Here is a 14,370-nt window from a genome sequence, read left to right as displayed (position 1 = left end):
TGAGGCTGAATTTTGCACTTAAAAAAATGCCTACTTTAAGATCTGATATGTGTCCAGAGAACACAGTTTTTTTTAAGAGAAATCTCACCTGCATATATGTCGTTGCCTTTACTTGTTCAGACGTCCTTGGACAGCTGTCAGACATCATCTGACTGGGTGAAAGGCAATGGTGAGCGAAGCTGAGATACTTTTTGGACAGTAGTGAGTGAGCGAGCGCAACCAGAAAACGTCAGTACCATCCATCCAACTCGGAGCCCATCCTTCTCCATCTACCCATGACCGATGTGTTGATTAGTGCTCGACAGGTCAGGACACGTTAAATAGCCACGATTAAGAGGCTTATTTTAGTTTCTTCTTTCTTCTGTGACCTCTCCCAGGAAAAGAGCCAGGAATCCCTATGCTTGATCCATTCTTTTTAGAATAACCCACCTTCAGTACTGAGCCTGTAACTCTAGGGTTGACATTCATTTTCTCTTGTTCAGAAGGATCATGTGTCCCACTCTTTTGATTATCTTATTCTTTCCAAAGTGTATTTCTCAATAGAAAAGTTCTTTTTTGCCCGAACAAAGAATTTACTTGTACCCTTAGAGATGACATACCCAGGACTGGAGACCTGCTGCTTATCAGCCAGTACAGAACATGGACATTTTAATTAGGTGAGCAGAGATGTCCTTTTGGTTTCAAAAAAATGTCGAGCAGAGTAACCTTTAAATTCAAAGCTCCCTGAAGGCACATCTCATTAGTTTTTCTGCACTGAGTTCTCTCAGCACCTTACTTAGAGCCCTGCCACTCACAGTGGTGCTCAGTGCAAGCGCGCCTTATTGTTCCAGTGGCCTTCATTGCTGTTTGATTAGAAGTGATCATTTATTCATTCCTTCAACCAGTGTTGTTTATTGTCTTATTCCATTTTGTGCTGCTGTAACAACAGAATATCTGAGACTGGGTAATTTATAAAGAACATAGATTTATTTCTTATAGTTCTGGAGGCTGGCTTGTATTTGGTAAGGGCCTTCTCGCTCTGTCATCCTATGACAAAAGGCAGACGGGCAAGAGAAGCATCCATGGGAGGAAGAGAAAAAGGAAGGGGTCAAGGGTCCCAACACTGTTGCCTTGGAGATTAAGTTTTTTTTTTTTTTTAAAGAATTATTCATTTAATTTTATTTATGTGTATTATTGATATCATTTTAATTTGCTACAGGTCATATGTGCTCACCAGAGAGAGAGGGAAAGTGAGAAAGCAAGATGTTAAGTCTAGGACTTGAACCATAGTTGGCCATATGAGAGTCCAGTGCCTTAACTAACATGATACCTGCTGACCCTGATATTAAGTTTTTAACTCATGAACTTTGGGGGGCATATTCAAACCATAGAATTTAGTGAGCAAGACAGACAAAGTCATTTTCTCATAGAACTTACATTCTAGTAAGAAAGATAAGTAAAATAATAATAATAATAATAAATAAAAACAATTATAAGATACATAATTATTTTGGAGGAAATAAACAAGGGGAAGAGATAGAAAATGATAGAGAAGATGTACCCAAAATCACAGGAGAAGAATGGAGTAAAAGAGATTGCAACTTGGTCATTTCCGGGGGGGTGGGGGGGATGGGCAGCAGTGGTGTCTCACTTTCCCTCTCTCTGTCCCACACTCCGTTTCTTTCTAGTAAGCACATGCGCCCTAGGGCAAAAACCTGAAAAAAAGAAAAGGAAAGCATAGAGACAGGAGGTTTCTAGATAAGGGGTCGGAAAAGGCTTGCTCTCACCCTCTGAGGCATTGATGTCTCAGTCAACACCTAAAGGATCTTGAAGGTGTGGGTCTGGACCATCCAAACAAAAGGATCATCAGCTGCATTGGCCATCGAGCGGCCTGTCTGAAGGTCTGAAAGAAAGTGTGACTAGAGGGTGCTGAGCTAGGGGAGAGTACAGGGAATGAAGTTAGAGGGCAGGTGAGGCCAGAGAAGTGGGCCTTTGTAACCCTGGCAAGGTGGATTTTATTCTAAGTGCAATAGAAATTCTAAGGGTGATATGACCTGGCTCGTGTGTCTAATCTTTCATTGTCACTGTGAGGTGATGGTGGCCTGGACTGAGAGATTAGAGGTGGAGATAGAAGAAAAGTGGTTGGGTCTGAGTTCTATCCGATGTTCAGCAATGAGATCAGTAGGACCACTGAAGGACTGCTGTTGGCTGGAGGGGGTGAGAAAGAGGGAAGGATCGGGGTGGTTTAGATCATGGGAGCATGGCGTTACTGTTAACGAGATGGGGGAGACCAGCAAGTAAGGAGAAGAAGTTTGAGTTCTACCCGTCGTTCAGCAATGGGATCAGTAGGACCACTAAGGACTGCTGTTGGCTGGAGGGGGTGAGAAAGAGGGAAGGATCGGGGTGGTTTAGATCATGGGAGCATGGCGTTACTGTTAACGAGATGGGGGAGACCAGCAAGTAAGGAGAAGAAGTTTGAGGATGAGGGAAGGGTGGAACTCGAGCATTTTGTGTTAAATGTGTCACAAATTTCCAAGGTGATTGGGGCCGAGTTATCCAGTAGGATTAATGTGGATGTGTGAGTCTGGAGTTCAGAGGAGGATTCTGGGCTCAAGATAGAAATGTTGGACCGTAATAGAATGCTGAAATCCTGTAGGATAGATGAAATGCTAAATGGTGGTATTTCCCTAGCCAAGTGAGGACAGTCAAGCTACTGATAGGAGGTTTGAGAATTTGCTTCTTGAGGGTGCTGGCTGCAAGGCAGAACTGTATTTTACTACAGGAGAGCAACCTGAAATTTATTTATGCCACCAAGGAGCAGGAAGGTGAAATGCCGCACTTGGGCCCATGAAACCATTGTCTGAGCTTGTTTTTCAGAAAATCCATATCTCATTGATGTGATGGGGCATCCGCAGTGCCCGACGGACTCTATCCTAATGGGTCAGGTGTAACTGAAGCCCTCAAGGCCTTGGGCAGCTGTAGCCAGGAGTGCATGTTGCCTCCAGATTAGAATTAAGAGCAACGAAGCTTCCCAGAAATTGGAGACCCAGAAGAAGGTTTCAACCAGAGACAGGCAGCAATCGTTTGGTGAGAAACAAGAAGGAAGATGTAGGGTCATGTTTATGGAACTTGAAGATATATAAGAAATAGCTGAATGACTTTGTTAAAATGTAAAGTCCTGTGCCTTACCTCCCTAGGAGTCTAGTTGAGTAGCTCTGGGTTGATGTTTAGGAATTTGTATAATTATTTTTTTGAGAGAGATTTTTACTACTGGGCATATGTGCTCATCACAGAGACAGAGAGACAGAAAGCAAGAAATCGCCCCCCCAGGGGGGTTGGCCACAGCACCATCTCTTCTCCTCCATTTTCCTCTTAGAATTTTGGGCATGCACACGCGCACGCAGGCACACACACATGTACACATGTGCAGTGTGAGTTTTAGACTGCCAGGTCCTGGACTCGAACCACGATCGACTACATGGGAGTCCAGCATCATAACCATTATGCCATCTGCTGATCCCAAGAATCTGTATTTTTAACAAGCAGTTCTGGGGCAGGTGATCCATAAGTCATACACTGAGGAACATTGAGTTCGGAAAGACAGCCACGATGTTCAAGTCAGCCCTCTTACAGAAGGGGATAGTGAGGCCTACGGAGGAGAAGGGCTTGTCCACAGTCGCAGAGCAAGATGGAAGGTCAGCGCAGTTCCACTAACGTAACTTTCCTCCTTTGGCAGTTTACTGTTCATCCTAATGACAAGTGGAAAGCAACTCTGCCCTCCCAATTCCCAGCTCCCCTTCCTACACTTTTCCTTTTCCCAAGGCATGTTTCATCTTCTAATGTAAGAATTGCTAATGGTCTGTGTTTGTTGTTACCTGTTTCGCCCCACTAAAATGTGAGCTTCACAAGGGCATGATTTGGGAAGGGAGGTTGTTTCACTGAAGTATCCTGTGTGCCTCAAACAGTGCCTGACCAATAATAAGTGTTCAGTGGATATTTGACAAATGGATGAACGAAAAAAATATTTTATCCAACTGTCACTAAGTTAACAGATGTGATAAGAAACTACAACTTAGGCATTGTTTGCAAGAAACAGAGCAGAATATTTTCTCTTTTACTTGTTGGATTCTAGCTTGAATCAGAGGATACAGGGACAGGGTATTTGTGGAAGAATAGTCAGAGACGTTACAGTAATAACTAATGTTACCGGCCACAGTCATCACAGCAGTGAGAGCTACCAGTTAGAGAGTGCTTACCGCCCCAGACCTGCTGTATGAAGTTCTGAGCTAAGAGCATCACACCCGTCACAGCCCAGGGTGGAGAACTGGTACCGTCTACTTGCCGGAGGAACAGACGGAAGCTAAGAGGTGAAATGACTGGTTCAAGGTTGCACAACCAGTACAGATTCAGGATCCATGATGGAAAAGATGAAGTTTTTAACTACCAGTAACAGTCAGAATCAGGTTTGGGTATTCTCTCTAGTGAAGGAAATGAAAAAGTTGAAAGACTAGGTAACCACCTCTCTTTGGGGCGTGTCTGGACCAAGAATACCAACCTCCAAGGTGGTATAAAACCACAGGCTGGAAAGAAAGATGTGTTTTGTTTTTTTTCCCAGCCCAACTTTCCAGCTGAGAGTTTCCCCACACGCTCCACTGTTTCCGTTCTCACGTTACAAAGAACCTTTCTCCGTGAACTGTTAGGTTTTTCTCACTTCTCGGACAACCTCCCTAAATTAGGCCAAGGAAAATTCCTGTGGTGACAGGTCACCTAACCATTTCTAGGGAGGCCACTGTAGCCCTTCACCCTCCTTCACAGCCCACCCCCTGAAGGAAGTGTAGACAGAAAGAGCCTCCTTCACCTACCTCCTCTACCACTTTCCTGTTAAGGCCTCAGGAAGGGGCCGAGGGAGAGGATGACTTTATGAACGTGGGCACAACAGATCCCTTGTAAGCCTCGGGGAGCCCGTGAGTTCTTGAAACACTGCCCCTGTTAATCTGTTGCGAATGTAACGAATAAAGTGTCACCACCCACTGTGGATAAGGCGACATTCATCCCCATCCTGTCCAGCCAAGACTGGCCTCGCTTGGAATCAATGAACACTCTACATGGACAACAGTGGAGCCACCTACACCATAACTGCAGACACAGGTTGACCCTGGGTGCCCCCAGAGCTTCAGCGAAGAGAAAGGGTTAGAAGACCCAGTGCCACTTCCACACCCCCGATGCCCCAGCACAGTGCGAAGGACTTCCCAGCCATGACTGTGTTTAACTCTTGCAGAGTACGCAGTGGGCACCACTGTCCCACTTCTGTAGATGACGAAGGCCTGGCGAGGCGGATGACTTGCCACAGTCTCATGTCATTTGCAAGAAACAGAGCCATGGTTTCTATACAGGCTGCGTTGGTTCCGAAACCCATGCTTTGCTGGTCTGCTCTCCCGCAGTGCTGGTAGATACTTCGGAGTCAAACTGCCTGGGTTTGAATCCTCTCTGCCCCTTACTAGTCAGGAGACATCGGCGGGATAATTAGCTGTTCTCTTCCTCAGTTTGTTCGCCTGTAACATGGGGATAATAACGTACTTACGTCACCATCGTCACGAGGATTAAATGTTTCAGTGTACGGAACGCAGTTAGTACCCGACACACAGAAAGCGCCCTGTAAGTGCTAGCCATTATGATTAAGTTACCTATCAAGTCTTTTTCTCTGGGTGATGGGGAGACGGAATCTCAGAAGTTTCAGGGTTTCTCCAACTGTGCCCCCTGCTCCCACCTCACCTCTGGCCAAGGATTGAGTCTATATTCCCAAGAACCTTCTGTGGTGATCCATACCAAGTGCTTCGAGTGCTGCCTGGCATAGAACTAGCTCTCTATAAATGTTAGTGATGATCAGTGTGGCAGTGCCAAGACACAGAGGGCGTGGGAAGGTGTGGCCATCCGCTCCAGCTTCCTACTCCGCGGCGCGGTGTCCAGAGAGGGACAGGCACTGTCTTTACACGGTGCACCAGACACTTGGGTGGCCCCAAAACTGGGCAGCAACTGCTGTTTTATATGCAGCAAGCTATTCTTATGTGAATGCCCTAACCATGAATTTATACTTAATTAATTTCAAAGATGGGGGAAGTGAAAGTATTATTTGTTAATTCCTGGTCAAGGCCCAGAGATGTGGCCTGAGAACTCTCCCAGGGATAAACCATCTTGGAAAGCTTTGAGAGGTGCCATTTTCACTGGACGAACTGTCATTTTCTAACCGTCAGGACCCCACACTTGGTGTGACCGCGGTACCCTCCCATCTCTTTGCTCTTCCGGTGCCTGGGAAGACTGTGCTTCACTGCTGTTCTGTCACTGACCTGGGCTCTTCTGTGACGAGATTTCCCACTTCTCTTGTAGCTTAAGAGTTGGACGGTGGAGGACCTGCAGAAGAGGCTCTTGGCGCTGGACCCCATGATGGAGCAGGAGATCGAAGAGATCCGGCAGAAGTACCAGTCCAAGCGGCAGCCGATCCTTGATGCCATCGAGGCGAAGAAGAGGCGGCAGCAGAATTTCTGAGCGAGGCCAGGTCGGCCCTGAGGGGACAGGGGCGCCCTTCCACCCAGGCCTCGGGTGACTCCTGGATCACTGGCCTGGCGCCCACTAGCCAGCCCTCTGCCCTGTCGCTTCCCCACAGCCCCTTGCGAACTCAGGAACGTGCGTCAATGGGCAGGGCTGCCTAACTGTGGGCGGCTGACGTGCCGTGCCCGTTTCCAATGGTCAGGGATATCATTTCAGAGGATTTACATTGGCGCTTTTAACTCAGAGTTTCAAACCCCAGGAACAGAGACTCCTAGTTGAGTGGTAGCTGGGAAAGTTCTACATTGTCTTTTTGTTTTTCTTCTCCTGATAGCTTTCAATTGTTCTTTTTGGAAGACTTTTAAAAACTATATAAATATGCACATATATATATAGATATATATATATAAGTTATAAATGGATTCCCCACTCAGTGTGGTGGCATCTCTGTACAGGTACAGTTTTAAACAGTCTGCCTCTTTTCCGTAAGATTATGGTACTGTGGAACATGAGGGCAGAGGACACCGGGAGGCCGGTAAGGAGCCACCGAATCCCAGGAGCCAACCTCACCCTTTGCAGGGCTGCATTATAAATTAGGTTTGGGACAGTTCTTTCACCATGGCTTCAGCCTTGTTTGGGTCATCACTGGCTTGTGGAGCCGTTGGTGATGTCCAGGGGGAAGCCTTGAGAGTCCGTGTTTACTCTTTGTGGCCAGGAGAAGCCTGGCACCCTCATTGCAAACTGGCCTTTGCTGTTTCAGCACCTTTCATTCCTCTCCACTCTCCCAACCGCCTACAGTCGCAGCACAGATACTGCCAGTGCCTTAAGAGGAGATGTGATCTAGTGAAGGGACAGGCCTACCAGGAACTCTCAGCACACGTGGGGTTATGTTCAGTCCACAAAAGGGAAAGGGTTTGTAGAGCTCTCGACGTTCATGTCAAAGTCACATGTGGCATTTTGTTCTGCGTCCCTTGCAGACAGGGGTGGAGGGCATTGCTTTCGTGATTTGCATTCAAATATGTGACTGTTTCTTTTTGTTCTTTTGGAAACCTCCAACTAAGATTTGTTCTCCAGGAGGCTCAGCCCAGCTCACAGAATGGCCGAGCTGGAAGAGACCATAGACATCATCTAGTCTGACTCTCTTGTATGGATGGGAAAACAGAGGCTTAGAGCGGGGAAGTGACAGGCCCAGAATCACAAGGCAAAGTAGAATAACTGTGGAACTAGAACTCAGGGCTCCTCATTCCTGGGCCATGGAAGCAAGCAGCCCCTTCTCTGAGGGAAGAGACTTGTGTCAGTTTGGGTGAAGTTGTCCCAGAGAACCTTGCTAGCAGAAACTTGTTGTTGCCTTACTCTTCAGTGAGTGTCCTGGCTGTGAAGAGATTTCCCAGAGGGACCAGGGTGAGTGCATGGGCTCTTCAGCACCTGCTGGGAAACAGACAGGAACCCACAGAGGCAGACTGAGGACTTAGAGCAGACCAGAGGGTCTTGGAAAAGATGGCACTGAGCCACCCTTATGGATGGCTCCGGACTATGTGGCTTTTAGTGTACAGTTGGAAAAGACAAATCGGTTTTTGTTTTCTTCTAATCTCTTCCCCTCAGATAGGGAGGCCATGACTGGGCTGCAGGGAAGGGCACTGTAATTTGACACCGTATGGACTTCCACTCCCCAAACCTGGGAATCAATGGAAAGGCAGAGAATGTTCTTTCTTCTTTTGTGGCCAGAGTCCCGTTCTTCTGTTCTTTGCGATTAAAGCAAGTTTTTAAAAATGCAAGAGGCAGTTGATCTTTAGGGCTTGGCCAAAATAATAAATGGCAGCTAGCATTTGCTGACTGTGTATTATATTCCAGGCATGAGCTAGGTAGGCTTTTTACACGTGTCAGCTCCAGACCTCACAATAACCCTGTGAGTCCAGTACTGTATCTCCATTCCATAGACGAAGAAATGAGCCCAGAGGAGACATTCCTTCCCAGGACAAGACAGCTGGTAAGTGGCAGAATCAGAATTTATAGCGTCACTGTAGGAGACCAATATTTACAGGAAAAAGGGAAGACACAGGTCTGTGAAAAGAAGTGACCACCTTTTCTTGCAGAGACGAACTCTAATGGCATTTTTAGGCTGGAAGCCAGCGGAATTGGAGTCAACTCTTGACAGTCAAGTCCCTTTCAAAGACCAAAACATTGAGCGTGCATACTCTCACACCATTTTATGCTAATTAATAGTTCCACTTCAGTTATTTTTTTAAACAAAGAACTTTGTACTTGCCCAAACAAGTAAAGCTAGAGCCAAGTAAAAGGAAGTTTAGTTTTTCCCCGTCTGTGTTCTTGGGTCATGATGTGGAGTTTGTTTTGTTTCAAGCATGTGCACACTTGATCCCCCTGTCCAATAGACTATTGCTCACCAGCCTAGCTAGGCAGAGCCCTCTGGCCAGAGAAAGATTTCTTTTAGATTAGATAAATTTCCTAACAAGGTATATTTGTTTTCTAATGACATAAAGGCAGAGGAGCAAGCCCTAGTTATTTTTTTCTAGTCTAGTAAATCCAAGATTCTTTTTTTTTTTTGGAGAGGTTTTTGCTATAGGGAGCATATGCTTGTCAGAAAGACAGAGAGAGACAGAGAGACAAAAAGCAAGAAATCCCCCAGGTAGATGGCCACGCCACAATCCCTTCTCCTCCATTCTCCTCTCAGGATCTTGGGCACACACACACATGCGCCTGGCATGAGTTTAAGCCACCAGGTCTGGGACTTGAATTGTGTTCGACTACATGGGAGTCTAGCGACATAGCCATTATGCCAACTGCTGGTCCCAATGCTTCTTCGTCTTCTTTTTTTTTTTAATGGCAGGGGTTCTTGGCTTTGTGAGTTAAAAAGATTTTTAGTGGGAGTTTGTTTCTTCTTCTTAGGGTATGGATGCAACCATGGTTAGCTATGTGGGAGTCCATCAACTTAACCACCATGCCACCTGCTGGCTCCAATCCAAGGTATTTCAGCTTGACTTTGCTGAGCTCTGAGCTTTAATCATTGCTTCAGCGTTTGCAACTCAAACTTCTGGGGCGTTCTGAGGCCTCACTTCTCTCTCCTAAGAAATGATGACCCATACTTAATCATGTCTTAAAAAACCTCAAATTACCTACAGATATCTTAATTTCTCCTCTATCAATAAATTTGAAGCCCATTTCTATTGGTTGTTGGAAAAGTCATGAAGCATTTTTGCATAGAAAAATAGGAAAATATGTCATGACATTCCCGACGACCTAATATTTATATCTTCCTTGTTTAAGCTCTTCTCCCAATGACTAGTTGGTCAGATGAGTGAGTGTCTGGGGTGGAGGGGAGAACAGGTGAATAAATGGGTGAACAGATAGATAGATAGACCCAGCAATCTGAAGCAATCGAAGAACTGAGCCTCTATGCCTTGAGACTATAGATTCAGACCAGGAAACGTATATTTTGTACCTACCAGGTGCCAGAGACATTATACCATTTAAAACTCAATAGCTCTTTTCGGTATCGGGGGAGCAGTGACATTGCTATAGATATTAAAAAGTAAATAACAGTATGATCAACTTTATATTAATAAGTTTAAACAGCTAAATGAAATGGACAAATGACTCGAAAAATACAAAATGCCAAAGCTTATTCAAAAAGAAGTAGATCACCTGAGTTCTATGGCTATTGAAGGTGAGTTACTCTGAGAAATACAGGTATTCCTATCTTTATCTTACAGATGAGGAAGTTGAGGTCAAGTCTGTTTCTGAAGGTCATGTCGCTAGACTATGGCAGAGCCAGGATTCAAATCCATGTCTTCTGATTCTTATTCCAGTGTCCTTTCTAGCAAACCATGTTGCCTCTGAAGATTGCAGCTCCTTATTTACCGGAAGTTTGCTCCTGCCAACCCACACCTCCACTCCCACTTCATCCTCTCTTAAGCACTGTGTTTGTATTTTCATCAGGATTATATTCATCGTCTTTAGCATCCATGTTCTTGTTTGGGTTTGGGGGGAAAAAAAATCTTTCACCAGCTTGCACTCGGACCAACTTGGAAAAAAAGAAAGCTTAAATGCTGTTGTTGATGTACAGATTAAAAAAAAAAATGTGAAGTTTGTAGCTTTAACTTTTTGTAACAGAAACTAATAACACTGGCTGAAGTGCTGACTTGAAATGCTATTTTGTAAGGTTTGGATGTAAATAATCAATTGAGGTCGGCAGTTTGTATATGTGTGAGACATAGCTTCCTCCACTGCCCACCCGCCCTTTTAAAAATTTTAAGATGCTTCCTGTGTGCTTTTATTTTAGAATTGTTCTTCTTCCCTCCTGCCTATACCTTGTTACCTTTGTTTTAAATAAACTGTCTTTTGGATCACTGACTATCTCCATTTAAAAAATGAGACTGTTGGGGCCAGCAGGTGGCATGGTAGTTAGGATGCTGGACTCCCACATAGCAGACCACAGTTTGAGCCCCAGACCTGGTAGCTTGAAAATCATGTTGGCCTCGTGTGCATACATGTCCAAAAGTCCAGAAAGAGAATGGAGAAGGAATTGCAGCATGGCCATCGCTCCTGGGGGGTGATTTCTCACTTTCACTCTCCTGGTTTCTGTCTCTCTGCCAGCATACATGCCCTATAGCAAGAACCTAAAAAAGAAAGAGGTCCTTTATGATGACGGTGGCATAAACTATGTGACACCAACTCTGGGAGGTGTTTATTCTAGGATCCAAACTAGAAGGAGAGGCAATGAACTTCTCTTGGGCACCGATAGTGTATCAGATACAGAGCTCGTTTTAGGGATTGAACAGTGATCCAGGCACAGCTCTTCCAGAACAGCGGGGCGCCAGCACAGAAGCCTGTAGCCTGGGGGAAGTCTGGGGTTGGAAGACGTGCACTAGCTGTGGACACCCAGGAGGGAGTGACAGTTCTGTTGGGGTGTCCAAGGAATCTCTCCTGGAGGAGGTCATACATCCTGAAGCTGGAAGAATGAAGCGGGTCAGTAACAGGTAGGAAGCGAGGGAGAAAAGTTATCCTGGACAGAAGGACCAGCCTGTACACAGGGTTTGGAGTGCAAGTCTGATACAGGGTCTCCAGGGTCGGGAGTGAAGAGTCTGACATGGAAAAAAATAAAAAAAATTTAAAAAATTCAAAAAAAAAAAAAAAGAGTCTGACATGGGATCACCTGGGACTCTGTCCCCAGTTTTGTGTGAAGCCAGGCCAGGCACTACCCAGCATTCAGAGTGGGGCATCAGGGTTCTGCCCTTTTATGACCCATCCTTATCCAAGAGTATCTTCGGCCTGACTTTGGGTCCCCTTGGTCTTAAAAGCTCACCCCACAGCAGGGAGGGAACATTTATCCTGAAAGGGAAGTACAGGTCTTCTGAGTCAAATGACTGTACAGTATTTAATAGTTTCGTTTGTCTGCGTAACTGACATGCTACCCAGCCAGCTTTCCTAGGATGGGGCGATGTGTGTGGCTACCGTTGCTGAATTTACTCAGCTCACTCCCTGAAACGTTAGGTTTACCTCCCTGACTATTGCCAGCATTGGTGACAGGTGCTCCCCGTTGGTCAGACTGGAAATCTGTGGCCAGAAGGAGAGAAGGAGGGATGAACTAAGCTTACACTTACTAAGCACGTGCATGCCAGGCATAATACCGAGCCTTTTAGATTAGTGCACTGTTTTCCTCTGAGACGCTGAGATATACAGCAGTGCCCCCTTTCTATTGCCTTGTGAATCCTGCAATCACAAAGCGGTGCAGTACTGCCTACTCAGAGGTCTGGAAGTACATAGGAATGTTTTGTTGGGACAGGGGTTGAGGGGCCCTACCAGCAATTATTTAATGGGGCTGAGGCAGCTTTGCTACATGTCCTACAGTGCATCCTGGATTGGCCCCACATCACACACAACTGTCCTGAGTCCAGCACAATGCTCCAGTGTCCCAGCAGATAGGTATTTTGGTAAAATACTGGTTTATAAACATCTGATACTAAAGCCTAACTAATTTACATCTAAATGCAAAGTACTTTGGGCAGGCTTTTGCTATTCATTTTTCCAAGAATAAACTATTGGGTTGTCAGAAAAAGTCATGACATGTTTTTAATCTATGCAAAAAGGCATCATGACTTTTCCGACCACCCAATATGGAGAAATGGAGAGACCCTTGTAGTTGGTTTTCATTGGATCTTTTACCATGAGTTCTCTGTTTCAGAAAATCACACCATTTATGGCGGTGATGCTCATGGTCTCTGGGTCACTAGAGCTACAGCGTCAAGGTTCACTTCGTTTCCGGCTTCTCTATTCAGAGATTCTGTGTGACACATCAACAAGTAAATGACAATTTCACAGAACGAAGAAGTGGAGGAAAAGGGTAATGGGACTGAGTAATATATGTGCACACACGTGTGTGTGTGTGTGTGTGTGTGTGTGTGTGGTATTCTACAGAAAAGAGAATGAACTAACTATAGCTATGTGGGAAAAAGCAAAGACCAACCAAATGAAAAAAGCAAAGACTGTTTATTCCAGGCTGGTTATATCAAGGGAGCCAGCAGCTAAGGGCTGAGTTCAAAGCTCGGGGAGAAATTGGTAATAGCCACACTCAGAGCCACGTCCTTCCGTGGTACTGGGGTTAAGTTTGCCAAACGAAGTGATAATGGTAGATGTGGTACCAGGTGAGTACAGTCCTGCATTAGACCTGAGTTTGAATCCTTGATTCACCACTTGTTAACTCTCTTGACTGTGGGCCTTGATTTTCTCATCTGTTCAATTATAATCATCATATTTTGTTATAGTGTCTTGCTGGGCCACTGTAAAACGTATGTAAAATAATTGGTGTGAAACCACTTTGTAAACTGGAGCGTGCCAGTGGAGGGTGGCATGTTGTCCACATGTCTAATTTCAGCCAAGCCAGTGGCTCACCTTCACTGTGATCCTACCCAGTCTTGTCTTTTTTTTTTTTTTTTTTTGGTGGGGGGGACTCATGTTTTTCAAGAGTTAGATTCTACTGTGTGCAAACAAAGATTCCTAAGTGATACAGAAATTGGGACTGGAGGGCCCAGCAGATGGCATAATGGTTTCATCACTGGACTCCCATGTAGTCAGATCGCAGTTTGAATCCCAGACCTGGCGACTTGAAACGCACCAGGTGCGTGTGTGTGCATGCCCATCATCCTGAGAGGAGAATGGAGGAGACGTGACTGTAGCGTGGCCATCCCCCCTGAGGAGTGGTTTCTTGCTTTCTGTCTTTGTCTCTGTCTCTCCGGTGAGCGCATTTACCCTATCTCTCTCAAAACAAAAAACAGAAACACATTGGAACTGGAGTGGAGATGTAGACATAGCCTCTGGGAAATGTGGGGTATTCAAAGATATTAGGCTGTGATGGGGTGAAACCTGTGAGGTCATTGCTTGTGCTGTTGCCTGGGAAACCAGCAAACTATGGGATGCAATGGGAAGGAGCTATTTCTTGTATGACTTGCTGTCATTTGACCACTGAGGATGTGGCCTGCAAAGAAAGGGCAGCATCTGTCACAGTTCAGTTTTAAGGAAGTGAGGGAATGCCCAGGCTGAGTGATACAATGTTTTGTTTCTACCTAGAATAATGGACAGTCAACAAAGCATGCCCAAATGCTTTTATGGGAGAGGTTGCACAGAATGAAATGTAGGTAATTTCCATGGCCATGGTGAAAGAACCTCTTAACAGCTTGCTGTAGAGCTGAGTTCTCTAAATACCAAAATTGGAGACTGGTTTTGCAGGTTGCCAAATTCACAGCTCTGCTACACTTTTATGATAGGCATTGAACCAGTGGGATTATGACAAGTGGAATGATCTTATGAGCGGATGTGGGGGACACCCAGGCCTCC

At 45.4% G+C, this 14,370-nt stretch overlaps 1 protein-coding gene across 8 annotated transcripts in view; it reads left to right on the top strand.

The window, feature by feature from the left end:
• Positions 1-10,886, top strand: part of STK4 (serine/threonine kinase 4) — a 99,236-nt gene extending 88,350 nt beyond the window's left edge. Inside the window, exons 11-13 of one of the 8 annotated variants that reach the window (XR_001370329.2) lie at positions 6,364-6,532; positions 8,460-8,509; positions 10,347-10,886. Coding sequence is in view for 4 of the 8 variants with exons in the window: in XM_014587492.2 (XP_014442978.1) it covers positions 6,364-6,522 (159 nt within the window). In the remaining 4 variants the exon portion in view is untranslated. Of the gene's footprint in view, positions 1-120; positions 199-6,363; positions 8,860-10,250 lie in introns of those variants that run through there. The other 7 variants (XR_334410.3, XR_001370328.2, XR_001370327.2 and 4 more) reach the window with 7 other exon arrangements.
• The last annotated feature ends 3,484 nt before the right edge of the window (positions 10,887-14,370 follow it).

The sequence above is a fragment of the Tupaia chinensis genome, unplaced genomic scaffold (genome assembly GCF_000334495.1).
Source record: "Tupaia chinensis unplaced genomic scaffold, TupChi_1.0 Scaffold000216_1, whole genome shotgun sequence".
NCBI lineage: Eukaryota > Metazoa > Chordata > Mammalia > Scandentia > Tupaiidae > Tupaia > Tupaia belangeri.
This window is presented reverse-complemented; position numbering and strand designations above follow the sequence as displayed.